This window comes from Garra rufa, chromosome 20 (genome assembly GCF_049309525.1).
Source record: "Garra rufa chromosome 20, GarRuf1.0, whole genome shotgun sequence".
Classification (NCBI taxonomy): Eukaryota; Metazoa; Chordata; class Actinopteri; order Cypriniformes; family Cyprinidae; genus Garra; species Garra rufa.
In genome coordinates, this window is record NC_133380.1 from 16,895,037 (window position 1) to 16,922,652 (window position 27,616).

General features: G+C 39.9%; 4 protein-coding genes and 1 long non-coding RNA gene across 5 annotated transcripts; 2 read left to right on the forward strand and 3 right to left on the reverse strand.

Moving 5' to 3' along the window:
* The first annotated feature begins 6 nt into the window (after positions 1 to 6).
* LOC141293452 (uncharacterized) lies at positions 7 to 4,130 on the forward strand. The gene is made up of 7 exons (XM_073825492.1): positions 7 to 954; positions 1,092 to 1,226; positions 1,344 to 1,517; positions 1,759 to 2,160; positions 2,274 to 2,541; positions 2,661 to 2,929; positions 3,014 to 4,130. The coding sequence occupies exons 1-7, from the start codon at positions 591 to 593 to the stop codon at positions 3,244 to 3,246; spliced, it is 1,845 nt and encodes a 614-aa protein (XP_073681593.1). The 5' UTR covers positions 7 to 590; the 3' UTR covers positions 3,247 to 4,130.
* A 3,090-nt stretch (positions 4,131 to 7,220) lies between these two features.
* On the reverse strand, positions 7,221 to 9,467 carry opn1lw1 (opsin 1 (cone pigments), long-wave-sensitive, 1). The gene is made up of 6 exons (XM_073826299.1): positions 9,275 to 9,467; positions 8,750 to 9,046; positions 8,493 to 8,661; positions 8,240 to 8,405; positions 7,918 to 8,157; positions 7,221 to 7,840 (listed from the first exon to the last, which is right to left on the reverse strand). The coding sequence occupies exons 1-6, from the start codon at positions 9,375 to 9,377 to the stop codon at positions 7,742 to 7,744; spliced, it is 1,074 nt and encodes a 357-aa protein (XP_073682400.1). The 5' UTR covers positions 9,378 to 9,467; the 3' UTR covers positions 7,221 to 7,741.
* A 1,228-nt stretch (positions 9,468 to 10,695) lies between these two features.
* Positions 10,696 to 12,732, forward strand: LOC141293810 (uncharacterized). Its single transcript, XR_012340824.1, has 3 exons — positions 10,696 to 11,487; positions 11,696 to 11,730; positions 11,872 to 12,732. It is a non-coding gene; the product is annotated as an uncharacterized lncRNA (long non-coding RNA).
* On the reverse strand, positions 12,612 to 15,215 carry opn1sw2 (opsin 1 (cone pigments), short-wave-sensitive 2). The gene is made up of 5 exons (XM_073825873.1): positions 14,681 to 15,215; positions 14,426 to 14,594; positions 14,122 to 14,287; positions 13,020 to 13,259; positions 12,612 to 12,930 (listed from the first exon to the last, which is right to left on the reverse strand). The coding sequence occupies exons 1-5, from the start codon at positions 15,051 to 15,053 to the stop codon at positions 12,823 to 12,825; spliced, it is 1,056 nt and encodes a 351-aa protein (XP_073681974.1). The 5' UTR covers positions 15,054 to 15,215; the 3' UTR covers positions 12,612 to 12,822.
* A 6,528-nt stretch (positions 15,216 to 21,743) lies between these two features.
* LOC141293453 (uncharacterized) lies at positions 21,744 to 25,382 on the reverse strand. The gene is made up of 2 exons (XM_073825493.1): positions 25,210 to 25,382; positions 21,744 to 25,033 (listed from the first exon to the last, which is right to left on the reverse strand). Exons 1-2 carry the CDS (start codon positions 25,380 to 25,382, stop codon positions 22,090 to 22,092), a joined length of 3,117 nt encoding a protein of 1,038 aa, XP_073681594.1. The 3' UTR covers positions 21,744 to 22,089.
* Between the last annotated feature and the right edge of the window lie 2,234 nt (positions 25,383 to 27,616).

Sequence of the window (27,616 nt, forward strand, 5' to 3'; positions counted from 1 at the left end):
GTTCAAAATAGCAGCATTTGTCTAAAATATAAATCTTTTGTAACATTATAAAAGTCTTTATCATTAAATTTAAAGCATTTTTTTTATTTTTAAAGCTTCCTTGCTAAACAAACGTATTATTTATATTTCTATCATTCCTTGCCCCTGACCAGAGCCATAGAGAAAGCCCCTGACAAGACAAGAAATGTACATTCGACATATACAAATAAAAGCGCATGTGCATTTTTTAAATCATCATTTGCAAATAGTTGCGATAGAAACGATACACGATAATCGAGTCAAGGACTCCGCTGCTGTTTCTATGGCAACTGTGGAACGCAGTCGTCACTCACCGCCACAGAGCAGATTTTCAGAATCTTTTTGCTTCGATGAATTTCTGTTCAGAAACTCGAGTCTGAGTGAAAGTCTACCAGTACAAACACTGTGCACATAGAAAGAGTTTATAATCTATATGTTGATACATACAGTTTATAAACTCAATCTGTAGCTACTCACAGTGTGTTTCACATACTATTTGACAACTCTACATCTGACATTATCAGATACCGTTCGAACTGACAGTATCAGATCCAGAAATATCAAACATCATCATGTCTTCAGAACTGAGACAAGTGTTTGTGGAGGTTTATGTCAACGGCGTCTTCTACTGCACTGACAGTTACTGGGCATCCGATGAGCAAGATGTGGAGTCGGACATCACCGGTGCCATCTATGACTATTACGATAGCTATGAACCGGAAAACATACGTGTTCAGCTGCAGGAAGTCACAAACGATGAAGACTCCTCTGATGAGGAAGATGTGCAGCTGGAGGCTGACATCAAGGATGCCGTCTCAGAGTCGGTGTCGCTGGTGTCTGAAGAACTGACCGATCCAGCTAGGCCTTCCGCAGAAGAGATCGATCAGGATGGCATGGATGCTTCTCCTGAAACCTCTGAGGAGAACATCTCAATAGGTAAATGAAAACAGAGCAGTTGAAATGCAAAGCTGCAATGAGTTGCAAATAAAAGTGCCGGACTAAATGTGCAGTCACATTGTTGAACATGTGCTGTGGTTAGATGTATTTCTAATAACATTGTTCTTCTTTTCCAGAATTTACCAAAGTAAGAAAGACAATCAGTAAGTTCTTCCGAACTGGAATTTCGCCCCAGTCTAAGGCAGGAAGCAGCAGTGAGATCGATCAGAAATCTCCTTCTCCTGAAATTTCTGAAGAGGATATCTTAATAGGTACATATCAACAGCACAGCTGAAATGCAACATTGCAATGAGTTGGTTAATTCAAGTGACCAAACGTGAAAATGTGGTTAGAGATGTTTCTAATAACATGTTTTCCTTCCTTTTCAGATTTTGCCAAAGCGAGGAAGACCATTAGTGACTTCTTCCGGACTGGGATCTCACAGCCTAAGACTGATCCAGCTGTTTTTGAGTTGCCGTGTAAAAGGGCAGGAAGCAGCAGTGAGATCAGTCAAGGTGGCATGGTTGCTTCTCAAGAAAACTCTGAGGAGGACATACCAATAGGTAAATATCAACATGGTTGAAATGCAACATTGCACATAAAAATCTCAGACGAAAGGTGCAGTACACATGCGAATGTGTTACACCCCTATTTCAAACTATGCAGCTTTCGATTAGTCACTGTAGTGAATTCAAGTGACCAGTTTGAATATGAACACAATCTTGTCAATTGACTTGAATTATTCATATTTAACCTGTGGTTAGAGATGTTTCTAATAACATATTGTCTTTCTTCATTGTTTAGAATATGCCAAAGTGAGGAAAACAATTGGGGCGTTCTTCCAAAAGTGTTATGGGATCTCAGCAGAGCCGGATCTGGAAGTTTCAGAGTCGCTGTGTGTCCCAGCTGCAAGCGCTCTGGAACCAACATCTGAGCCTTTGTCCTCAACACCTGAGCCTGTGGAACCTGAACTGGATCCGATTGATTCTGAGGAATGCTGTATCCCAGGTCCGAGCAGTCCTGAACCTGTATCCTCAGAAGGCTTCATCTCAGATGCCATCTCAGAGCAAAGGAGCCCAACGCTGATGTCTGAAGATCTGACTAATCCACAAGAGCCTTCAGCAGAAGTGGGAGAAAGCAGCAGCGGGATCTATCAGAGTGGGACTGATGCTTCTCCTGAAACCACTGAAGAGGACATCCCAAAAGGTGAATGTCAACAAAGCATTTGAGTTCCAACATTACACTGCCATGTCTTTCAAATCAGCTAAATTATTCACGTTTGATCATAAATAATAACATAATGTTTTCTTCTTTTTTAGAAAAATGTAGGAAGATCAACAAAATGAGAAATTTCTTCCAAAAGCTCTTTGGGATGTCAGCACAGCCTCAGAAGGATCCGGCTGTTCCAGAGCCTCCATGTAGCCCAGAAGCAAGCATTCCTGAGCAAGAACCTCAGATGACAGAGCTTTCAGTGTTAGAGAGCTGTATTCCTCAAAAGATTTCCCAGTTGAACAACCGTTTGGAGGAATGTACGCTGTCTGAGACATCTGTCACTGAGGTCTGGCCCAATGTCTTCTTGGGAAATGAGTAAGTCTGCAACTCTTATAGACTAATATAAACCATGTGATGAAGCAATAATGTAATGCAGGAGCATTAAGTTAATACTTTCCTGAATTACTCATCTTGGTTGTTGTGTTCTTGTGCAGAGAGATGGCAAAAGACCGAACCAAACTTAAAGAAATGGGTATTACCCATATCTTAAACGCTGCAGCAGTGAAGAAGAAGCTGAGGGTCATGATGGGAATGCCAAAAGAGAAAGACCTGAAAGGAAAGATCAATACAGGGGCGAAATATTACAGGGGCATGAACATCAAATACTGTGGATTGCCTACAACTCACAAAGAAGGTTTGAAGATGGGCATGTGCTTCCTACCAGCGGCCAAATTCATCAACAAGGCCCTGAGGAACCCAGAAAGTAAGATCTTTTATTAAGTGTTCGAATATGACAAATAGTTTGGAATGAGTTTTTTTGATTGTCTTTGTTTTTCTGTTTTTACAGACAAGGTGTTAATTCACTGCTGTGATGGTATCAGCCACTCCCCTACACTTTGGCTGGCATATCTGATGATCCACCACAACATGAATGTGGAGGAAGCCATTGATCATCTCACAAAGACGCGACACATCAAGCCCTCCATAAGCTTCCTGATGCAGCTGATATCCCTCAATGCCAAACTTCTAGAGCAGCGGAAAAAACAACTAGGGGACAACCAGGCTGCAAAGTGCCACTAAAAACAGAGAGCACAGACTGTTTGACAATTACCAGCACTTAAACTGTTTGCACATGAGTTTAAACAAATTATTAAAAATTAGGGCCGGGACTTTAACGCGTTGATTTAGATTAATTAATTACACAAAAATAACGCATTAAAATTTTTTAACGCATTTTAATCGCACTTAGTTTTGCACCGCGGAACGTTTCTCACTGGATGAGATTCGGCGGACCGATTATACTGGAGCACCAACTAGCGTTCAGACAAGCTGCGTCCGTCCTAAGTAGTATTGTATATTCCCAAATCGTAGTATGTTTAAAAAAGTATTCCAAAGATTCCCGGATGGTCTACTACTTAACGATCAATGCACACTCTAACGGCTAATATTGCCCACAACACACTGCGCCGTGAACCAGGATTCGATTAGAACTACAAACACGCATAAAAAGTGTTAAAAAACACTTATTATATTCCATGTGCAGCAACATTTATAATGATAGGTTTGGTCATTAACGTTTAAATGCATAATTAAGCAAACACAAGAGCAAAGTTCTCGGCATGAAAGACTCGTTAAAGAACGTGCCTCTTAATTTCTCTCTAATACGGTAGGAAATTAAATTAAACGAAATGTAGATAATGTTAACTGTGATGATTGATAGGGCAGTTTAAACAGTGACAGGATTCAGGTAACTAAGCAACAGAGGGTCCCTTAAAGAAGCAGTTATGACGAAGTATATGTCCCAAAGCTTGCCTACTATTCTGCTACAAACTCAAAAGTATGTACTTTTCTTCACAAAAAGAGTACATACTTATAGGGCATAGTATAAGTAGGCGAATTGGGACGCTGCAAAACAAACCACAGTGAACATGGACAAAAAAGCTGATGGGACCGCTTTGGTTGGCCCTGTGGATGGGAAATTTTGTTATAAAAAAAACGAATGGATGGAAGTGTCGATAAGAGCATGGTTGTGTGCAAGCTATGCAACAAGGAATTCGCATCTCACCGCAGCACATCGAGCCTATTGCTACACTTAATGGCAATATTGCACTGGTCTGTTGGACTTGGTTGAACAAAAATAAACAATATTTTGTTTATAGAAACGTATAAGCTTAAGCTTATGTATTCAGTCATTATTCAATGGTATAATAAAAATCCATATAAAAAAAAACTTACTTCTCACTGTTCTCAGGTCAAATATTTATATGCGATTAAAATGCGATTAATTTCGATTAATTAATTACAAAGCCTCTAATTAATTAGATTAATTTTTTTAATCGAGTCCCGGCCCTATTAAAAATATAAAAGTTGTTGAAGCATTGTTGTTGGTGTTCCTGATATCTAAATGGAATTGATTTCTTAATTACTGAATTCTTTCAAATCTACTTTGGTATGTGTTTGATTTGGTCTTTTATATAAGTTCCCTAGATGTTAGTTTATTCTCAGTATATCCACCTTTTTCTGTAAATCCTATGGGCGAGACTTTCAGTTCATTATCTGCGATAGGGAAATGAGGGGAAGAATAATAGCGTAAAGCGTAAATAGTAAAACTGTTTGCACTAAAAAAACCAGTGTGCTCATAATCAAGATAATACATTAAAATAATATAGTAAGATACCTCAATTTGCAATATCATACAGCAAAACAAGCAGTTTTGTACAGCTAAAAACAGCAGTTGAGACCAAAAGCTAGACCCATAAAATGTACAAATGTCCACGTCCACTCTTATGAGAAAAATAAGGTTGATACAATCAAAATACAACATGACTACCATTACTATGTCTGACTGAACTGACTCAACATTGTTCAACATGCTCTATAGTTCAAACAAATCCACATGCACATGAGCAGAATCCACGACATAAGCCCTTCTAAACTCACACGAATGCCCTCATATACGCACACAAATACACTCACAAGTGTTTCAACCTAATGAGTTCCATTAATAAGCTTCCTAGTAAAAGTCGTGACTTTACTGGCCAGCCTAGGTGAAATCCTCTATCCGCTTGATGTGGAATAGAGCTTATGTGAGATTACAAGATGTTACCTAGCTTTGTGTGCTCGCCTCTATTCTTTATAAAACCATTGCGAGATACTTCTCGAGAAACTCTATTTCAGGAGATTCAAGGTGCAGTTATCTTTTAAGTTAAAAAGTGAGTTATTCATTGTTGAAGAGCATTTCATCTTTTATTTCTGTGCTCTTAGCCATTTCCCAGGACAGTAAACACAGTTTCAGCTACATGTACAGTCCAAGGCTATTCCAACTTTAAGCCTGAATGTTAAGTTCGAGGCTCATTCCCTATTGATGATCCCTCAAATGGATCTGTGAACAGATAAGACATCATTATACAATTTTCCACTTCTAGGTATTCATAACATGTAGAAGTACAGCTATGTCTTGATGATCAAGTTAGGTAAAATACTACTTGCGTTATTGCTGTTGGTATAGATGAAAACAGACCTTCCTGTGTCGTCCTCTTGTTGTCTGGCAGATAGGTCACATTGGCCTTCTCTGCCATTTTGAAAACCCTGGATATTAAAATATTCAAAATTGAGTCACGATTACTTTAAAAACCCATTCTCATTTTCAATGAATGTGACAAAAATAGTCAATATTGCAGTGATTGTACCTGTTAGAGGAGTTGGTGGCTTCCCCCTCCTTTGCCTTTTATTTCTCCTTTTGTGGTTAAAATCACAACCCAAAGACTGGCAGAGGCATGTTATAAAGATTTTTCCTGAAACTTCTGATGTGAAATTGATAAATACTATCTGGGAGGCTCAGGTGTCCCAAATCTGCATGTAAAAGTATGGGCCTTATACATTTGCACCCACGCACACAGGGGCACACGGATACTCAGAATCAAAAAGGTTAGACCTCAGTTCCAGGTTAATCTTCCTTAGATAAGAAGTGCTTTTAGTGTCACGTTCCAATTGTAATTGCTCAGCCCCCTCAGGCTTAAATGGAGGAATTGCAATTGACTTGCTCTGATTTGCAAACTTCTAAGTGACTTTTAAGCTTTAAATCCTGTCTAGCACAATAAAACATGTTTAACTGGAATACTTTATTTTAAGTGAGTTTTGTCCGGATGTCTACAATGTGACACGAAAAATCCCCGACAGTAAACTGATGACTCGACTCGTTATATTTATGACATGCTGACACAAAGTTCAGATGATCTGCAACGATCGTCTTGTCGCATTCGATGTAGACAGGGATTTCAGTGCAAAATCGTTATTTTTTTTACTTTCTTTTAAGTGAAACTTAGGAAAATTAGTAAAATTAAAATAAAAAAACATATTTGAAAGATAATGGACTAACATACCTAACATTTCCAGGTTTGGAATACAAGTATGGGAGACCATACCGAATACAGAGGGTTTTCATGACAAGTCATCAATTGGCGGCACTAAGCGTAAACAATGCCCATGAACCGAAAGAAACTCGCATATTTTGCTTATTATTGCTGCCGAAAATGGTCAATTATTGTCATGTGTTGGCCTGTAGTAATCGGTCGGACTGGGAAAAACATTTGGAGTATTATAGACTGCCAAAAGTTAAAACAAATCAAGGAGAAGAGAGCAAGAAACTGTATGAGGAACAAAAAGGTGTTTGTGGTTGGCCAAACTGAACCAGGATTTCCAGGGCAAGAATCTTGACAACATCCATGTTTGTTCTTATCATTCTTGGTAATGTAAAGTATTAGGCTAATATCTTAATTAATACTGCTCGTACATATCTTGACCACCTATTAACTTTAGTTTGTCAAAATATTGCACCCTTTTCTGCTTACTAAGTCTTCTCTATATGATTTAGCAGCTTCCACGTCTTTTTTTCCATGATGACAGCATAAATTAGCAGAACAACGTATGTATGCTGTTGTTTACATCCGAATATCACCTATATGGCTGTGCATCCAGGTAGTTGTTAATTTATTGATTGATTGACATTTAATGCCAGGGGACCATATATAAAGAAAGAGACAAAAAGCTAAATATTTATTTTGCTGCTTTTTTTATTTTCATCAAAGAAAAAAATAGAACCATATTACATGCTGTACATAGGCAGGCATCTATCTATCAAACATTTTTTTTGTCATTTTTGTTTTCTTGCAAGATGGCTACAAAATTAAACTTAAAGAGACATTATTACATTTCCGCTGAACATCAGTCCAGCAGAACTGAGTGAATGAGGCGATTACTTTTCGCTGTTAGTTATTCCACACTTTGTTCCCCCAAAGAAGTGCTATGTATAGGCGCACAACCTTCTGAATAGCCAGTGGACAAATGATCATGTGACAAATGATTACCATAAAAACTGTAACATAGTTCCTGTGGATCTTAAGTCACAGGGCCGTTGAGAAAGTAATGTCACGCCACAAGGTATTCCCCATCACTCCAAGGGAAATATTTGAAAGCAGAATCATCGAGATACGGAGAGGGTAAACAAGGAATATAAAAAGTCCCATTTTCATCTTCGTCTGACTCAAGACGTTTGCTCTGACATCTGGTGTGCAATTTATGCAGGAGCCACAGAGGACACTTCTGTCTTGGATGTGGACACCTCAGAGCCATCATCCACCTTCTTTCCAAAGAGCTGCATGATGCATACGCGGAACTGCAGGGAAAGGGAAATCAAGATTATTTTGTGAAGTTTTCTCAAGATCTGAGCTCTGTTGAACAGCATTGACTTACCTGTCGGTTCATGAAGACATAAATGATGGGGTTGTAGATGGTGGCGCTCTTGGCAAAGTAGGCAGGCATGGCTGCCGCCAGTGGGTGGAAGGAATAGCCTGGGTTTGCAGCTGCAAAGCAGGCGAAGAACGTGTAAGGTCCCCAGCAAACACAGTAGGCCAGGATCATGACAACTACCATTCTGGACACTTCCTTCTCTGCTTTCTGTGTGGACTCAGAATCCTTCTGCTGCTGGGCGACCTGTTGGAAAAAAATGACAAATGCTTAGTGGCTTTTCACAAACTGGAGTAAACCTCTGAAAGCAGTCCAGGAAACAACTTACAGCACGAATGGCCAGCCACACAGCGATGTAGCAGAGAATGATAATGGCCAGAGGGAGGATACAGCAGGTGAGCATCAGCACAATCATGTAGGACTGGACACCGGGGTCCTCGCTTCCACTGAAGACATCAGGGCCGCAGGAGGTCTTCAAACCGTGAGGCCAGAATCTGTGTGAAGATGCACATTGAATTACTAAGATATAGCTGTCAAAAATGTTGATGTCTTTATTTTGATAAATGAATAATGGATTTTACCTGCTCCAGCCAAACATGGGAGGTGCACACCAGATAGCAGACCAAACCCAGGAGAAGATGATACCAGAGGAAGCCCATTTAGCATCAAACTTGACATTTCCAAACGGTTTGCAGACGACCACCCATCTTTCCCAAGAGATGACAGTCAAAGACCACAGACCAGCAATACCTGTTGAGTGTGTTGTTAGATACAATGAAAAACCTGAACATGTAAAATATTAAACTTCCACTGCATTTATCTCCAGGCAGTAACTTACCACATACAGATACGGTGTAGCCCTCAAAAATACACATGGGATGCCCAAGGATAAAGTAGCCAAAAATCTGGTTGATGACACTGATGGTGCTGGCCAAAAGAGTCTCAGCTATATCAGCGATAGCGAGGTTGACCAGGATCCAGTTAAGAGGGTGACGGAGCTTCTTAAATTTGGCCGTGGCCACCAGCACCAGGCCATTGGTGAAGGTCGAGGCGATGACCACAAAGAACATCCATACTGTTGCTACGTTGTACACCCATCGAGGGGCAATGTGGTAGTTGGGTCCCTCAAAGGGATCTGGAAATGAGAAGAGTTCTTACTTGACATCCGTTGCAACCAACTATCATTTTTTTTACAAAGCTTCTTGTTTATCAGTTGGAAATTGTTCTATGTCCTGTATGTTCCTTGAGAACATTATTTAGAAACAGTCCGCAAAGACTTTCACATGGCTTTATTGTATTAACAGAATAGCTATGTTGTTCATATTACTATTATGTTTTAAAATACTATACAGAAAAGACTTACCCTTGGTGTTGTTGCTGTTGGTATATACAAACATCGCTTCCCTCGTCGTTTCATCTCCCTTTCGCCTGGCTGCAAAGATTGCTTCTCCCCACTGCTCTGCCATTTTTGGCGATTGTTGTGTAGCCCAAACCTGTAGTTACTTGGCTGGTGTAAAGGTCTGGGCCTTTGTGCTTCTACTATCTGCTGTCTCTGGCCGACTTGCACCGACAGACTCTGGGCTCCTGTCAAAGTGCTTTTATACCCGAAAAAAGAGCATGCCCTGGCTTACGGGGTGGAGAATTTTTGAGGTCAAAACAGGTATCAGGAGCAGAACAAAGACTCATTCATTAGGCTTATGGGAGGCCTAAGCTACTGTTCCTTCCTAGGATTGTTGAAGCCATCACAGGTTAACCAAAACAGTGCACGGTGACATTTGGCATGACCGAGCCAGGAGTGATTATGAGGTGACAGCAGCCCTTTGACGCTTTCGACGTTTTAAGTATAGGTCACAGATTGCTTTGCGTTGCCCTTGACTGAAGCTTCGTGGACAGTGACACTAAGACAATTATTAAATGATAAAATCATTTTCTGAAACAAAATAGCATTGGAGTGCTTGTAAAAATATTGGAATCCTTTCTGGTGCTCATTAGAACTCTGCACTCTGGGTTTTAAAGAAATGGAGGTTCCATTTTGGGTTTTACAATAAAACATTTCTGTAGTTTCTAATTGAAATCACCCTAAACAAATAATTTTGGATTTGCATGTTTTTGTCTTTTCTGCCTATTGCAGGAATAAAGAATGTTTTACAGTATTGCACATTGCACAAAATACTGCACATTTGCACACTCATATATTACATATTTAATAGTTATAATTTCATAGCTTCTATTCTATTATATTCCACACGCACGCAAAATTTCAGCATATAAAGGTGATTTAGGTGTATGTGGTTCTGAGGATATTAAAATAATTGAAGGAGCGTTTCATTTTAAAAACCTCATGCTATTTCAAACCTGCATGTTATCCTTATTTCAATAAGTTGTAAGAAATGTTAAAAAGACATTATATTGGAGTCTTTATAAAGGACATTAACATTATCAATGCCACTTTACTAACTAAATGCCAATTTAAACCAAATTAAATTTCAGTCATAATCATTAGGTTTCCAGCAGGGTAACTGTAAGTCAGACATCTAGGTTACAGTCCAAGTCCAAATCAGCTTATTGGGACAACTGGGGTACCCAGGTACCCTCCACACGGGATCCTAATTAGTATTGACAAGGATGCAGCCCAAACCTTCCTAATCCCAATGGATTGATGGTTCAGTTTAGGGAAAGCAGGGTTTATCTGAAAATCTTGATGAGGTCAGTTTTAATCTCTCCTTGTTTCTTACGATAGGCGTTTTCTTTTTCTTTTTTTTCCCTCAGTCATCTGCTTCTCCTTCTATTGTGGCAAAGTGGAGCAGGAGGAAGTGAACGCTAGGACAGACATGAACAGACCAAACCAGGATGAGGACGGAGCCAACACGAAGACAACAGCAGTCTGTAAACTTTTATTTATTTATTTATTTTTTTTTTACTTTTTTTGGCAATTACTGATATGTATGTTATTCAAAGTAGGTATTTGCTCATTATGATCTTTTATACTATGGGACTTGATATCTATGCTTTGGAGGGATTGTGAATGAAGGGTTATTTTTGTGAAGTTTTGTTGCTATCACAGTGCAAATCACTGGTATTCGGTGATGGAGTTGAAAGGATGTTTTTCAGAAACAGATGGATCAGAAAGTTTCATGGGGCAGGACTCGTATCAGTCAGTCGTATGTCTGGAATTCCGCTAGTTCTGAACTATTCGTGATTGGCAAAAGTTCACTACTAGCAGAACTCGGATATACAACTGAATACTCAACGAAAGCTCAAGATTAGTTTGGTCTCACATGGCCTTCCATTGGACAACTGCTATATTCACGGTATTATATAAAAAAAACATTTGAATGAAATTAATCCATTTAATAGATGTTAATCTAACATGAGCAATACTTCTTTTACTGCTCATGGTTTTTCTAACATCATTTGTGGTTTAATTTCTAGATGAACTACCAAGTTGATTTAGTTCCTGATTTGATTGTGTTGGGCCGGTTTGAAAATGACAAAAGCTCACTTCATATTCTTTCTTTGCACTTTTCTCTTGATTCGGAAGTGATCTACTTATCGAATGAAGTACAAGAAGTTAAGGTGAGTAAGCATGCATACACAGATCTTACATTGAAAACCATTCTGCATAAATTGTCATTGTTACTTATTAGTGCAATAATTAAATATTATTAAATATTTGTGTGGTTTAATGAACTATCAAGTTGATCTAGTTCTTGGATTTGATTGTGTTGGGCCGGTTTGAAGCTCACTTCATATTTTTCTTTGCACTTTTCTCTTGATTCGGAAGTGATCTACTTATCGAATGAAGTATAAGAAGTTAAGGTGAGTAAGCATGCATACACTTACATTGAAAACCACTGTGCATAAATTCTCATTGTTACTTATTAGTGCAATAATTAAAAATACTAAATATTTTTTCAGTTTTGCATAGTATATAATACTCTGTGTAACTTAATTTTTCAGACCATCCTTGGATGTGTTACTCCATTACTCATAACTGAAGAGCTACGGACTTTTTTCCAAAGAGCTACGGACTTGATTACAACCAGATATATGGTCAAACCAAAAATGATTCAGACACTTGATATAATTTTTGATACTTTTTTACTAGTAGGTGCAGGATACTATAGTTTATGTAAGTGATGATAGCAAAATAAAGTAAACTGTGGCATAATATACCCAAAAATTCTTCATACAGTGGACTACCAGTAAAACTGATACAAATTTGGGACCAAAAATTTGATTTGACACTTTGACCTGTGTATGTTTTGTTACATACCGTTCTATAAAGGTCATCTGAGATTATCAAGATGAATTAGTTCTGACACAGTTGAACTCTTGAGATCTTGCAATATTTTATTACCATTTTCTAAACTATAGTGAATAAACAGTGATAATGTGAGAAATTTTGAAGGTGTCTGAATACATTTTGGTTAGACTCTAATTAATTTGTGATTATCAAGATTAATTTGTTCTGACACAGTTTAACTCTGAGTTCTTGTTATATTTCATTACCATTTTCTAAACAATAGTGAATAAACTGATAATGTGAGAAATGTTGAAGGTGCCTGAATAAATATTGGTTTGACTGTATAAGATACTTCTCTGTTTTAGTGTGGTAAAATGTTGTGCTCTCTACATCAGACTATTTACATATATTCACAACTATTGTTCTGTATTCTCAAAAGACACATTTAACACAATTCTTTCTTTCTTCTGCATTTATTGTACATTTTTAATGATGATAGTGAACTTCTACTAATTCTACTGGTTCAGCAAGCCAAGTTACAAAAAAATATTTGACATTAAAAGCAAAAATTCCTATTGCGTCTATGTTTATTATTTACAGTCATTTTAAAATAGTTCTTCTCTGAGTGGTTCAGTCCGCAGGATGAGGTTACATTAAGAATGGGTTTATTTCTCTGGTGCAACAGAGGAGACCTGGGTGACCTGAGATGAAGTGGAGGCCTCATCTTCCTCCATACTTTTGCCACAGACCATCTTCATCATACAGGAACGGAACTGTGTTTCAAAAGGAAAGAGCAGAACATGTTACTTAAAGTGGTACTGCGGTCCTACCAATAATAATGCTAATGCTTATAATGCTATACCTGTTTGTTCATTAAGACGTAGATGACAGGATTGTACACGGTAGAGGCTTTAGAAAGGCAGGATGGTATGGTTGCCAATCTCAGATCAAATGCTTCACCACGGTTGAAAACTATCCAGAGAGAAAAGCTAGCATATGGTGCCCAGCATACCAAGAAGCCGAACACCATCACCACCACCATCTTTGTCACCTCCCTCTCTGCCTTCTGGGTTGAAGCTGAATCTGCTTGCGCTTTGGCCGCCTGGTAGGACAAACAAGGGATTTTAGAGCACCTGGCAACGTGACCAACATCTCCATCTAGTGGACATGAGGAAAAGCATTAGTATCCCGGAGTGTGGCAGAGCAATGAAAGAAATGTGTCAGTTGTGTTATCAGTATTTCATGTTAGTATGAACCTTACCTTTGTTAAAACAAAAAAGTGTGCATTTAATTTTACAATTTGAATGTACATAAGTTTTTCTGATTAAAATAAGAACAGGAATTAACAAAAAATAATATGGTTTTGTGTTTTATTTTTAATGTTTTTTAAAGATTCTGCTCTACTCTATTCTGCTCACCAAGCCTGCATGTATTTGATCCAAAGTACAGCAAAAACAGTGAAATGTTAAAATATTTTTGAAAAATATTGTTAAATCTTTTTTCTATTTGAATATGTTTTAAAATGTAATTTTTTCCAGTGATTTCAAAGCTGATTTTTTTTAATCATCATTACTCCAGTCACATGATTCTTCAGAAATGATTCTAATATTTTGAGTGATGATGCTGAAAATGTAGCTTTGATCACAGGAATAAATTAAATAAATATATTCAAAAAGAAAACAGTTATTCTAAATAGTAAAAATATTTCAAAATAGTACTGTTTGTGCTGTATTTTGGATCAAATAAATGCAGGCTTGGTGAGCAGAAGAGACTTCTTTTAAAAAAAAACTTACTGTTCAAAAACTTTTGACTGGTAGTGTATTTTTGTATTTTTATAGAAATATCTAAAATACAACACTGTGTTGTTTTATAAAATTCCTCTTCGTCTCCCAAACTTTTACTCTTTCCTCGAAACATTGACATTTTATTAAAATGATCAACTCAGAAATGCAAATTGTACTCACTAATTTGAGTGTGATGAGTAGTTGACCATAACAGAAGAGGATGGTACCAAAAGGAACCGCAAAGCAGAAGCAGAACAAAAACATGACATAGGATTCATTGTTGTATTTGTTGTTCGTGGTATACCAGTCTGGTCCACAGGAGCACTGCAACCCTTCAGGTATGTACCTGTAAAAGAGACCTCAGTGAGATTGATGGGACAGACAACTCCACACACTTGAATTATAAACCGAGGATTTCACTTATAGACTTGAACATTTTTAGGAGTGGTACAAAAATATGCTATATGAGCTAACATGAGCTTACCGGCTCCAGCCAAACAGTGGAGGGAATGCAGCTGCCGAAGCACTAATCCAGGGAATTATACAGCCAGCTATGGCATGAGGGGTTTTGAAGGTAAAGTTCCCAAGGGGTTTGCAAATGACCAGCCACCTTTCAAATGCTACTACAGCAAGAGACCACAAACTCACCATTCCTGTAACAACAGAGAAAAAAAAAACAGTTTATTTAACAAGCTAACACACAAGCTTTAAAATAATGTAGATGAATGTTGCATTTTACCTCCAATTGTTGCAAGGAAGCCCTCAATTTTACATGCCGTCGCCCCGAAGATAAAGTACCTATGAAAGAAGGAGTAGAACGACAACGGGGAACCAAAAATGGACACAAACAGGTTGGCAATGGAGAGGTTCACAAGAATATAGTTCAGATGAGATCTAAGTTTCTTGTACTGAATTGTGCAAACAATGGTAAGGATGTTGATTGTAGACCCTCCGATGAAAATAATAAACATAAAGGCAGCCATGGCCATGAACACGCCTTGGCTTCCCAGGTGGTCCTGGGGGACCAAAAAAGGGCTGTAAGCTGAGATGTTGTTGATATCTAAAGGGATGGGGATGTAGAAGTCATCGTGAAACTCTGGAACTTGCTTCATCTTGCTCGAAACTGCCAACCACTCCACTGAGAACGCTGTAGCTCAAATCACTGGTGTTATTTCCTTCGCAGATTTACTGCTGCATCGCAAAAAAAATCAAGTCTAACCCTTATCGATGTAAACTCTCTCTTCAATGATCACCGGATGAAGCCTTCCTTAAATTATTTCCAAGTGATCCTTCTTTTATAAGGAGTCAAAGGATGCCATTTCGCTCCTCCCAAATGGTCTTAATAGAAGGATTTGTGTTTTGTTGTCATCTATCAAAACACACAGGCTCTTGCGCACACACACACACACACACACACACACACACACACACACACACACAAAATACATCTGTGTATGGCAAGACACACAATTCAGCTAATCTCATTTCCAACACCAAAACCTGGCTAATTCGGATCATCCCTTTCACCCTGCAGTGTGGTTCTGTGTTAGCGATGGCAGGTAATCTGCTGCACAGTGCAGATAAATCAGCTAATCATTTGCAGTTAACCCCTCTTTAATCTGCTTCCCATCGTATTATCTCCAGCTTTGAGCCGGGAATCACAGCCTTTGTGTAGAGCCTCAAATACCTGACTCAAATACCATGCCCTTGACACTCGTCTGTAGAGGGTTCTTGTATTTTAGGTTATGTCATGTTCTGTATTTGTTTAATTAGACATCCTTAGACTGCTATATATAAGTTTAAAAATGTGACTTTTTCAGCTTTTAGGAGAGTCAATGATGATTTTATAATTAATAATTATTTATATATATTTAAACAAATAAATCCATTGCCCCCACTGTAAATGACATAAAATGTGCAAATGGCACTGGTGCACATTTTAGGTCAATAAATACATTTAATGAGGTTAGTAATCACACTAAAAGTGAATGTTACACAAAAAAATAGTATTGCATATATTAGACTATACAAAACCTATATGTGACCCTGGACCACAAAACCAGTCTTAAGTCGCTGGGGTATATTTGTAGCAATAGCCAAAAATACATTGTATGGGTCAAAATTATTGATTTTTCTTTTATGTCAAAAATCATTAGGAAATTAAGTAAAGATCATGTTACATTAAGATTTTTTGTAAAATTCCTACTGTAAACCATCAAAATGTAATTTTTGATTAGTAATATGCATTGTTAAGAACTCAGTTTGGACAACTTTAAAGGTGATTTTCTCAGTATTTAGATTTTTTTGCACCCTTAGATTCCAGATTTTCAAATAGATGTATCTCGGCCAAATATTGTCCTATCCTAACAAACCATACATCAATAGAAAGCTTATTTATTGAGCTTTCATATGATGTATATATCTCAGTTTTGTAAAATTTAACCTTATGACTGGTTTTGTGGTCCAGGGTCACATATACTGTATGTTAAAATCAAAATAAGTTTAGCAATGTTAACATTTTTATAAGTTACACTACCAGTCAAAAGTTTTTGAACACTAAAATTTGTATTGTTTTTTCTTTAATTCTCTTCTGCTCATCAAGCCTGCATTCTTTAAAAAGCATTAAAAATCTTTCTGTTCAAAAGCTTTTGACTGGTAGTGCAATAGTTCTAGTCTTATAAATTAATTTAAATCATATAAATTATTGTTTGTTTGTTCTGTTTATAGTGTTGGGTAGAACAAAAGTAATAATATTGTGAAATATTTTTACTTTTTAATATAACTGTTTTCTATTTGAATATATTTTTAAATGTCATTTATTCATGTGATCAAAGCAAAATTTTCAGCACTCCAGTCTTTAGTGTCACATGATCCTTCGGAAATCATTCTATTATGCTGATCTGCTGTTCATGAAACATTTTTTATTATTATTACCATTATCAATATTTAAAACATTTCGGTCCATTTTTTCTTTGATGAATAGAAAGATCCAAAGATAAGCATTTATCTGAAATAAAAAGCTTTTGTAACATTATACACTTATACCATTCAAAAGCTTGGAGTCAGTATAATTTGTTATTTTATTTTATTTTTTTATTTTTAGGAAAGAAATTATAGAAAATAATACTTTAATTTAGCAAGTTGGTTTAGTGTAATTTAAGTTAAAATGATGTGTACAACCACGTTGACTAAACATTTAAAGGAAGCAATTTAAAATTTGAAATAGATGTTATTTATTTATTTATTTTTATAATGTTACAAGAATTAATTTAGAGGATGAAGCCTTAGTCATAAAGGTTTTTTTTTCTGCTTCAATGAGATAACGAGTAGCAGACCTTAAAGGCAGTCACAAGATTTCAAATTTATTTAGCTTAACACAATTTAAAGTTTAAGTTCATAACTGCTTATTAATATCATCACAACTGAATTATTCAATAAAAATGAATATATATTATGTATATATTAGTGCTGAGCAACGATTTATCGCATCCAAAATAAAAGTTTTTGTTTACATAATGTATGTAATTAAATATGTGTACTGGTAAAAATGTTATAAATATATTTAATATAAATTATATGAATGTAAATATATACATCTACATGTAAAGATTTTCTAAATATATACTGTATGTGTGTTTCTTTATATTTACATAATAAATATATACAGTACACACATATATTATAGAAACAAATTGTTTTATTTTGAACGTGATTAATTATGATCAATCATTGCCCAGCACTAGTATATATTAATAAAACATTGTTAATTAATTATAAAAAGTATATTTAATAAATGCAACTGCCACTCTTCATACTAGTTTAATTTGAGCCTGCAAGGCAGGGCTCACCCTTTGCAAAAAAAGGAGTTGCTGTGTGTGTTAATAATGCAAAAAATAGACCAAATCAAATATTTTATGAAAATGTAATTGCAATAAAAAGTGTCACACTTTAAGTAACAAATAATATTGTAATGGTTTTCAGACAACTACAGCATGTGGCATTGCAAAAAAAAATGCAATAAATTGCATACAATCAGTCAAAAAGAGAGAATCCGCCAAACAGGCCCAGTCATATTGTGTCATCTTGTGAAATGTCACTGCATAAGCAAAGTGCGGGATTTGAATTAAAGTCTTCCGGCTCATAATACTCCTCTGAGCTACAGTAATCACTCCCTGAAAAGTAAACAGCAGATTTCCAATACAACCATGTAGCAAAAATAAAAAGGCCCAAACCTTCAATACCAGTATACAGTATGTACTTACTGTGGTATATGTAAAACATAATATATTCAGTATACGCCACATAAACTTGCATGAAAGTCATCAGTATTTAGGACCTTGGAAACTTCAACAAGCGTAACAGTAAGAAAGAAAGAAAGAAAGAAACGGATATGTATAGGTTTGGGGTAGTGTCACTATCATCTCACTATCAAAATGATCATTATCTTTTAATTATTCTATTTCCATATCATCAAAATCACTGCAGATTCACCCTTTTTCTGCCCATTTCCTCACCCTCCGTGGTCAAAACTCTTTTCCCTCCCTCCTCTTTTGTTTTAATCTCTGGTCTTCCTCACTTGTTTGACCCATATGATGATCTGTTTAGCGGCTTAGGACTAATTAGTGGACTTGTGCTAAGGCTCTTAACTACCACAGTCAGCGTAGACCAGTTAAGAGGGGTGGCTGAGGTGAAGACACCTGTAAGTGCGTCACATAGTTATCTCCGGCCTATTAACCTGCTTCAGAGCAGAGTTTGTGTCAGTATGTCTGCAGCCAGCTTATGCAGTTTTATATTCAACAGTCTTAGTAATTAACAAACAAGAAAAAAATTACAATAACAAATACTAAAGTATCTGATGTAACAATGATCTGTTAAGCATTATTAATTAAGGTAATGTTATTAATATTAAAGTTACAAGTGATCAACTTTAAAAAGTTGTTCTGCTATAAAACAGTTATGTAAATCAGCTTACAGTAAAACTTACCAATAAATTTGAGAACATTTAATAAAATAAGATTAGGCATTATGAAATCAAATGTACTTAAATTTGTTACACATTTGCATATAATATGAATGGCTGGGTTTGTAAAAATGAAACTGACTGAGGTTGCGCAGCTGGGCTTAAAATAATGCCGTTACAAAGTCATTTGGTGAAAGGAAGTGTTTACAGTGGATTAATGGTTTTCATCTCTTTTCCACCACATCCTGTATCCGTGTGCTAAAGCACCTTGCATGATGCCTTAATTGTTTAATCTTATCAACATAAACACTAGTACTTCATTTCACTGATTTGGTACTTCAACAAGCTCTATAATTTAAGTGCAAACTAACACAGATATTTAGTAACACTTTACAAAAATGTCTTATTTGTTAACATCATTTTACTAACAATCAACAATACTCATACAGCATTTACTAATGTTAAAAAGTAGATTTTTAAATAGCGCTATCAACATTAAGTTTTGACTGAAATCAGATTTCTTAGATTATGATTTGCCCCACTGCAGTCAGACAGATTGGGCTTTACTATGATCAGATTCGAAGAAAATTATTGTATTTATTTCTAGCATGCCATAAAATTCACATCTTGACAAACATAGGATTTTCCATTTCTTGTGTAACTGATTTTAGTAAAATGGATCAGGTCAAAGACTGAAGGGTCACAGTGATTAAAAGCTAACAACGCAACAGGTCCGGAAGAGGGAGGAGTCTACTGCAAAGTTAATGATCGCAAGCCTCTTTATAAGACAGCTGAAACAGTTGCAGCTCCAGTGCAAACACACTTAAGGCATTACGGTTGCACCTATATTTTTCATCCTTGAATAATAAAATAAAAACTATAATGGAAACCAAGAGAAACAATATTTTCTGTTGCTAGATGTAAGTAATTATATGCTATTTTGGGCCTTGAGATAAAAGTATTATAGTGAAAAGTCTGTTTTTAGAATATCATTAAGTACATTAGTAGATTTGTACAGGGATACATACTTACAATTCAAAGTGATTGTTGACCTTTTGATGGATCACTGGCAAAAATGTTTGTATTTAGAGCCTTTGGATACCACTGTTGCCTGCAGAAAAGAGAAAAACAAACTGAGATGTTTTTAATATCTAAATTATGTCAAATGAATGTTCCTCCTGTACAGCCATGAAATTAAATTGAGTTTAAAAAATCCTGGTAATGTCATGTGATGTTTCTGTTTTTCAGAAAATATTTAATCAGAAACTGATTTTGCCAATTGTCATAGTTATGTCAGTTTATGTATTTGGTTTCTCCCATTGTCTCCCCCCGTTGTTCCACGAACTTTGGTTTCTTCCTGATTATGTTCACCTGTCTGTAATGATTAGTCACCATTTATAAGTCTGTCTTTGAGTTCAGTGCACTGTCGGTCTTTGCTTATGTTTACGATTACGTGTGTGGCTGTACTTCATGTTCCTGATCAGTCTGCTCCTTGGATTATATTAAAGACTCTGTTTATTTGTAATTCGTGTCTCGTCTCGTCGTTCCAGCACCGAACCGTAACACCAATACACCAATTGCTTTTTTATGCTATCTTTTCACCTACTGCCTTAAATGCTCTGTCAACTCCAATGTATTTATCGTTTAGCAATGTTCAATATTATGCTAATAATCCAGGTTAACATCACAGAAACAATGTGTCTTGAAAGTTAGGTACTCATGCTCTGACAAAGTAATGACAAAGTACACTGCACGAAAATTAAGTGATGCTACAGTGCCACATAGTTTGAAAAACTAAAATAGCTAAGAACCAGTTTGTATTATGAAGTTTCTAACTTACTGCTATAGTTAATTAGTCAAAATTGTATGAATGAAAATAAAAATTTAGAAATTAAATAGAATTAGCCAACATAGGTTATTCTAGCATGTGACAAGTTAGATCTTATAAGTAAGCTAAAACGTCTATCATAAGACTGTATTAGTGAATTCTATTTTTGTCATGTAAATTGCAATCAGTAATCTACCCAACTTTATAAACAGAACAAACAATAATTTATTAGATTTAAAATAATTAATAAGATATATAAACTATTATACTACCAGTCAAATGTTTTTAACAGTATAAGATTTTTAATGTTTTAAGTAGGGCTGTCCCCGAATAGTCGAAGATTCGATGCATCGATATGCGGAGCCTGATTCGACCACCGATCTCACAGTCGAATCTTCGCGGGTGAAACGAGCATCATACCATTTTGGCAATATGGGGGTGCTCAATGTCTAATTGCACACAGAACTACTGGTTTTGTACGGTTATATTAAGTTATATACAGCCTTAGATTATGATAATGCAGTAAAAACAAAAGAAAGGAGCGTTCAATAAATATTTTTAACGTGTTTGTGAATAAATCCAACCACCCCTGTGACAGATTAAATTTTCACTTGCCCTGGTCCATGATGAGATGAGGACCATCTTGACGGCAGGGATTAGGCGGCGATCACACCGAACGCGTTTTTGCCGTTGGAGGCGCCTCTTTTGAATGGTTTTCTGTTGGCAGTGAGCGTTCTGCGCTCTGTTTATGCGTCCCCGGCGCCTCGCGTTTTTGCAGGAGCGCTCTGAGCGCCTGAAGTTGAAAAAAAAATCAACTCTGAGCGGAAAAACGCCCAACGTCATTCGCGTTCTTTTCCATTGTCCAATCGAATGAATGGAGATGCGGGTCTTCTGTTGTGTTGACGAAAGTTTACCGTCGCTTAAAAAGTCCGGAGACTGCAAGAAATGGAGGAGAAACATTAGGTTACTTGCGTAACCCCGGTTCTCTGAGAACAGAGCGAGGTATCTCACTATGGGAAACGCCCCCAGGCGTGATAGACTATGGAAGCACCAATTACACCACGTCTGTCCGGAGGATAGACCAATCACAGCTCATACAAGGAGCCCACCCCTCTCCCTATATATACAGCTGTGATCCCCAAAAACGGCATTCTAAGCACGCTCTTCCCCCGTGTTATGCGAGAAGGGAAGCCTGGTGAGATACCTCGCTCTGTTCTCAGAGAACCGGGGTTACGCAAGTAACCTAATGTTCTCTTTCAAACAATCGCTCGGTATCTCACTATGGGAATGATATAGCCAACTCCCGTAACGCATGCTTTCCGAAGCCGCCTGAACAGACTCGAAAAGGGAAGACAAGACTTTAGTCCTCCAAAGAGCCAACTCTAAGAACTGCATGAGCCAATGAAGGCGCAGTGACATCAAGACGGTAAAATCTGATAAATGTATGGGGTGAAGCCCAACTAGCCGCCGCACAAATATCTCCCACTGAAATCCCCTTGAACAGGGCCCATGAGGTAGAAATACCTCGTGTGGAATGTGCATGAAGGCCCTCTGGGGCCTGAAGACCCATAGATGTATAGGCTAGTTCGATCGCCTCGACCATCCAATGGGAGAGGCGCTGCGAGGAGATCGGCTTACCCTTACAATGAGTGGCCCATGAAACCAATAATTGATCATTTTTCCTGAACGACTGTGTCCTGTTTACATAAAAGCGTAACGCTCGTACAGGACACAAAGTGTGCAATTTCCTCTCCTCCTCTGAAGAAAATGGAGGAGGGTAGAAAGCACGTAACTCCAAAGCAGAGCAGTTATAAGCTGAATCACTGACTTTGGGAACAAAAGCTGGGTTTGGCAGCAGTGTAACTTTGCTGTCATCCGGACTAAATTTTAGACATGTTTGATGAACCGACAAGGCATGTAACTCCCCCACTCGCTTAGCTGAGGCTAAAGCAAGTAGTAAGACCGTTTTCAATGATAGGAACTTAATATGAACACTCTCCAGAGGCTCAAACGGGGTCTGAGTCAAAGCATTCAAGACCATAGACAAATCCCATGATGGGACCAGTCGCTTCGACACTGGTCTCAAACGCCTCACCCCCTTCATAAAACGGCCTATAAGAGGGTGCCGGCCCACTGAAACTCCTTCGAAGCCCACATGACAGGCTGAAATTGCAGCCAGGTAAACCTTAATGGTAGAGAACGCTCTCCCATTGTTCAGTAAGCTTTGCAAGAAACAGAGAACCTCACTCACCGCACACTGAAAAGGAATAACTCCTTTACGAGTGCACCAGTCATCAAAGACCCGCCATTTCAAATCATACAGCGAGCACGTTGATGGAGCTCTAGCACTCTGTATAGTATTTATGACCTCCTGGGGAAGTCCGAGTGCGTTTAGATTCAACCCTTCACGGGCCAGACCCAAAGATTCATCCGTTCCGGATGGGGGTGAAAAATTTGCCCCTCCGCTTGGGACAGCAGGTCCCGACGCAACGGGAGTTGCCAGGGCTCTCCCCAAAGGAGTTGGACAATCTCTGCCAGCCACAGCCTCCCTGGCCAATGAGGGGCTATCAGAAGGAGAGATAATCCGTTTTCTCTTATTCTGTCTAGGGTGGGAGAAATTAGACTCAGTGGTGGGAACGCGTATAGCAACACGTTCGGCCACGGGTGTGCCAGCGCATCCACACCCAAGGGTGCACTTTCGTCTCTGAGAGAGAAATACAGCGGACATTTTGCGTTTGCTCGCGAGGCGAATAGATCTACGGCAGCCCTGCCGTATATTTCCCAGATCTGATTCACCACCTGCGAGTGGAGTACCCATTCTCCATATAACAGGTTGCCCCTCGACAGGAGGTCCGCTCCCACATTCAGGACTCCCGGGACGTGCGTTGCGCGCAGCGAACTGAAATGCGCTGCGCTCCAGACAATCAGCTTGCGCGCTAGATTGTGCAGTTGCAACGAACGCGTTCCCCCTTGGCGATTGATATATGCCACCACTGTTGTGTTGTCTGTCCTGACTAGAACATGAAAACCCTCCAAGAATGGACGAAAATGTTTCAGTGCTAGAAAGACTGCCATTAACTCCAGCATGTTTATGTGAAGTCTGCGAAATTGAGGCGTCCAACGACCGTTTACCGATCTGCCCTGAAAAACAGCTCCCCATCCCATTAGGGATGCGTCCGTAGTCACTACTTTTCTCAGAGACACGCTCCCCATCAAGATTCCTGTCCGGAATACACAGGGGTTTCTCCACTGATGAAGTGCCATCACGCACTCCGTGGTAATTTTCACTCTGCGTGCGAGGTGCCGGCGTGGGCACAGACGCTTCGCTGCAACCCAATGCTGGAAGCTCCTCATTTTCAGCAAGCCCAGCGGGACCACAGACAGAGACGAAGCCATCATGCCCATAAGGCGGAGACAGGTCCTGTACGAGACCAGGTTTCCCACGCGAAACTGGGCTAGGCACTGATAAAACGCCATTATCCTCATTTTCGAGAGCATAGCGCGATATTCCACCGAGTCTATTCGCAAGCCTAGATACTCTATCTCCTGGGACGGGATCAGCTGGCTTTTGGCAAAGTTGATCCTGAACCCCAGATTCGTGAGATGAGACGTGAGCATCTCTATGTCTCGCTCCGCGCGCTCCCTCGAATGAGCGCAGATCAGATAATCGTCCAAATAAGCAGATATTCTGAGACCCCTGTGTCTCAGAGGAGATAATGCTGCTTCTATGCATCTGCTGAACACCCGTGGAGCGAGGCTGAGCCCGAACGGGAGAGTAACAAATTCGTACACTTCGTTCTGAAAGGAAAACCTGAGATATTTCCTGTGCGCCGGATAGATGCTTATATGAAAGTACGCATCCTTGAGATCGACCGTGGCAAACCAATCTCCCCGGCGGATTGAACGAGTGAGAGCCACGACTGTGAGCATCCTGAATTTGTACTCCCTTAAGTGCTTGTTTAGAGCACGTAGATCCAGTATCGGGCGCAGTCCCCCGTCTTTCTTTGGAATTAGAAAATAACGGGAGTAATAACCCCTCTGAGTTTCCCCCACTGGAACTCGTCTTATAGCTCTTTTCTCTAGAAGGGAGGATATTTCCGCTTCTAACACCCGAGCTGAATCCCCGTTTGCTGCAGACGCTATAACCCCGTTGAAAGGAGGGGGTTTTACAGCGAACTGAAGCCTGTAACCCCTGGTTACAGTCGTAAGGACCCACGGGTGCGGAGAACACTCTCTCCATGCCTCCTGATGAAGAGCCAGAGGGTTCGGATGAACCGATTCCATAGATGGAGCGCTGGCGCCATCTAGTGGACAGAGAGAAAAACGGCCAGGATCTGTGTGGCTCAGAGACCGAATTATCTCTTGGTTCTTTGATATTATCATGTTTTTGTCTCCCTGCGCCCTCGGCATTGAGCCTGGATGCGACAGGGGTGTTTTTATTGACTGTGAACCCAGGGGCTGAAGTGCTTTGTGACAATACACTTGTGAACTTGTGCTTGAACTCCGCACTGTCAGCAATCCACGGAACTTTGTGTGTTGAGGGGAAACTGAACTGGCCTGAACACAACTTAGAACCGTTTCTCCGTCCAAAATCCACATCCTCCGCTTCTTCGCGGGTGGGAGAACAGACGTGGTGGACTCGGGAGAGGACATCGCAGAAAACCCTAGGTGCTGCCCGTCCCTCCCCTGCGGAGCCTGTGTCCTAGGTGTCCCTCTTCTTTTTGCTGGAAGGGTTAACGGACCTGGACTTTGCGGCCGCTGCCGCGAATGACTGCTTTCCCCACGGTTTAGCATTCGGAACAGCAGGGGGGCGGGCTGGCTGCTCTGTGCTCTGGGGTTTTGCAGTTCTGGACGCATTCAAAAACCTCCTGTTCTGTGTCGGAGGAACAGGCCGAGGGGGAACAGGAGGACGGGAAGCTCTTTTACGAGGCAGACAGATGTCGAACGCCTCACCCTCCTTCTTCTGGAGGTCGCACCTCTGTCTCATCGCCGCGACGGCCGGGCCGAACAGCCCAGTCGAGTCTACAGGAGCGTCAAGAAAATCCAGTTTCTCCCTGTCACCAATACTCGACAGATTTAACCACAGCGACCTCTCGCCCGCGACAGCGAGAGCCATGGAACGGCCGCTGCTTTGCACCGCACCACGTGAGGTGCGCAGATTGAGATCTGTAATGTTGCAGATCTCCTCCCAGACCGCCGGGTTTGGATTGCCGGCATCGAGCTGCGTGCCCAGCTCCTCCAATAATTCAGCTTGGTAAGCCATCAACAAGGACGTGACATTCAATGCCCTCACCGCTAACGCAGATGACTTATAAATCTTCTGGTACATGGAAGCGGTAAAGCGTTCCATTTTCCCAGGGAGGGAGGGGCTGGCCGATGAGAGAGTGGTCCGCCTGTTCGGATGCAGGTGGTGGGCCACTGACTGCTCGACCGTGGGAGGGTTAGAGAGCCCAAGCCCCTCCATTTCACTCACATCAAGAGACGAATAGCCCTTGACGGGCACGCGATGAGAAAAAGGTTTATCCCATGAGCGCTTCATCTCTGCTATGCACGCCGGCAAAGCGGGGAGCAGTTGTTTTGCCGTGGGAAGGCGGGACGGGAGCCTTTTCCCGTCATAGATATCACGTTTAACTCCCGGATCCCCAGGAGTTACGGGCCAAGGGATGTCAAGCTTAGCTGCTGCACGCTTACAGACCTCAACTAAGTCGCAATCCCCCACCGTCGATGCCATATCGCCACTTTGCACACTCACTGGCCTGGATGTTTGGGCTGCCGACAGGATAGCATCATCTTCCTCATCATCCGGCTCGTCTCGGAGGAGGCGAGCTAGCATCTCCTCATCCTCCTCTTCATCTCCCTCAACCTCATCGCCGCCCGCCAGCAGCTGCTGGTCGAAAAGCGGTGCAAACTCCGGAGACTCCGAATCCATTATATCTCCCCACGAAGAAAGATCACGCGGGGGAGAAGGTTGGGTCCCCTTAACGGAATGAGGGACAGCGGAGAGAACCGGATCGTCTTTGGAAGATGCCGCCACTCGAAGCCTTCTCTCTAGAATCCTGGCCGGCATTACCCGACAGTGCGGGCAACTTTCCGCATCCGCCAGCGCAGCCTGAGCATGCTTTACGCCCATGCATGCGATACACATCGGATGCGGATCCCTGCCCGAGATCATAAATCCACATGCTGCCGGACATGAGCGCGAAGGGGCCTCCTTTCCCTTCTCCGCAGCGACTTTGGACACCGACATGGTGAGTCAAAATCTCCTAAACTCAGCTCGCCTTAACGCGTTAGCTAGGGTAGGAAACACCACTAATAACAGTAATGCAAAGAGCTCAGTGACGAGCCGAAAATCCGCAACAGATTTTCTAACCAGGCAAATAAAAACTCAGTAACGAGCAGAGAATCCGTAACAGATTTATTTGACTACACTGCGTTCGGCAACGTCGACCTTGACGGCACGTTTAGGAACTGAAGCAGCGCAGCCTAGGTGCTGATGGAAAGTCCTCACGGGGAAGAGAACAAGAATGCCGTTTTTGGGGATCACAGCTGTATATATAGGGAGAGGGGTGGGCTCCTTGTATGAGCTGTGATTGGTCTATCCTCCGGACAGACGTGGTGTAATTGGTGCTTCCATAGTCTATCACGCCTGGGGGCGTTTCCCATAGTGAGATACCGAGCGATTGTTTGAAAGAGAACCTTTGGTGTATATCGTGGGTAACCAGGAGCTGTATTATTTAGGGTTTCTGCTAATATGACAGTTTACTTAACAGCAAAAAACTAAGATTTTAGAGCGTTCGCGCTATAATCCTTTGATTTGACTGACAAGACAGCTGTTTTGGTCGTTGCTTAGCAAAAAAAGGCAGTGCTGTGCGCCTTGCGTTTTTAGA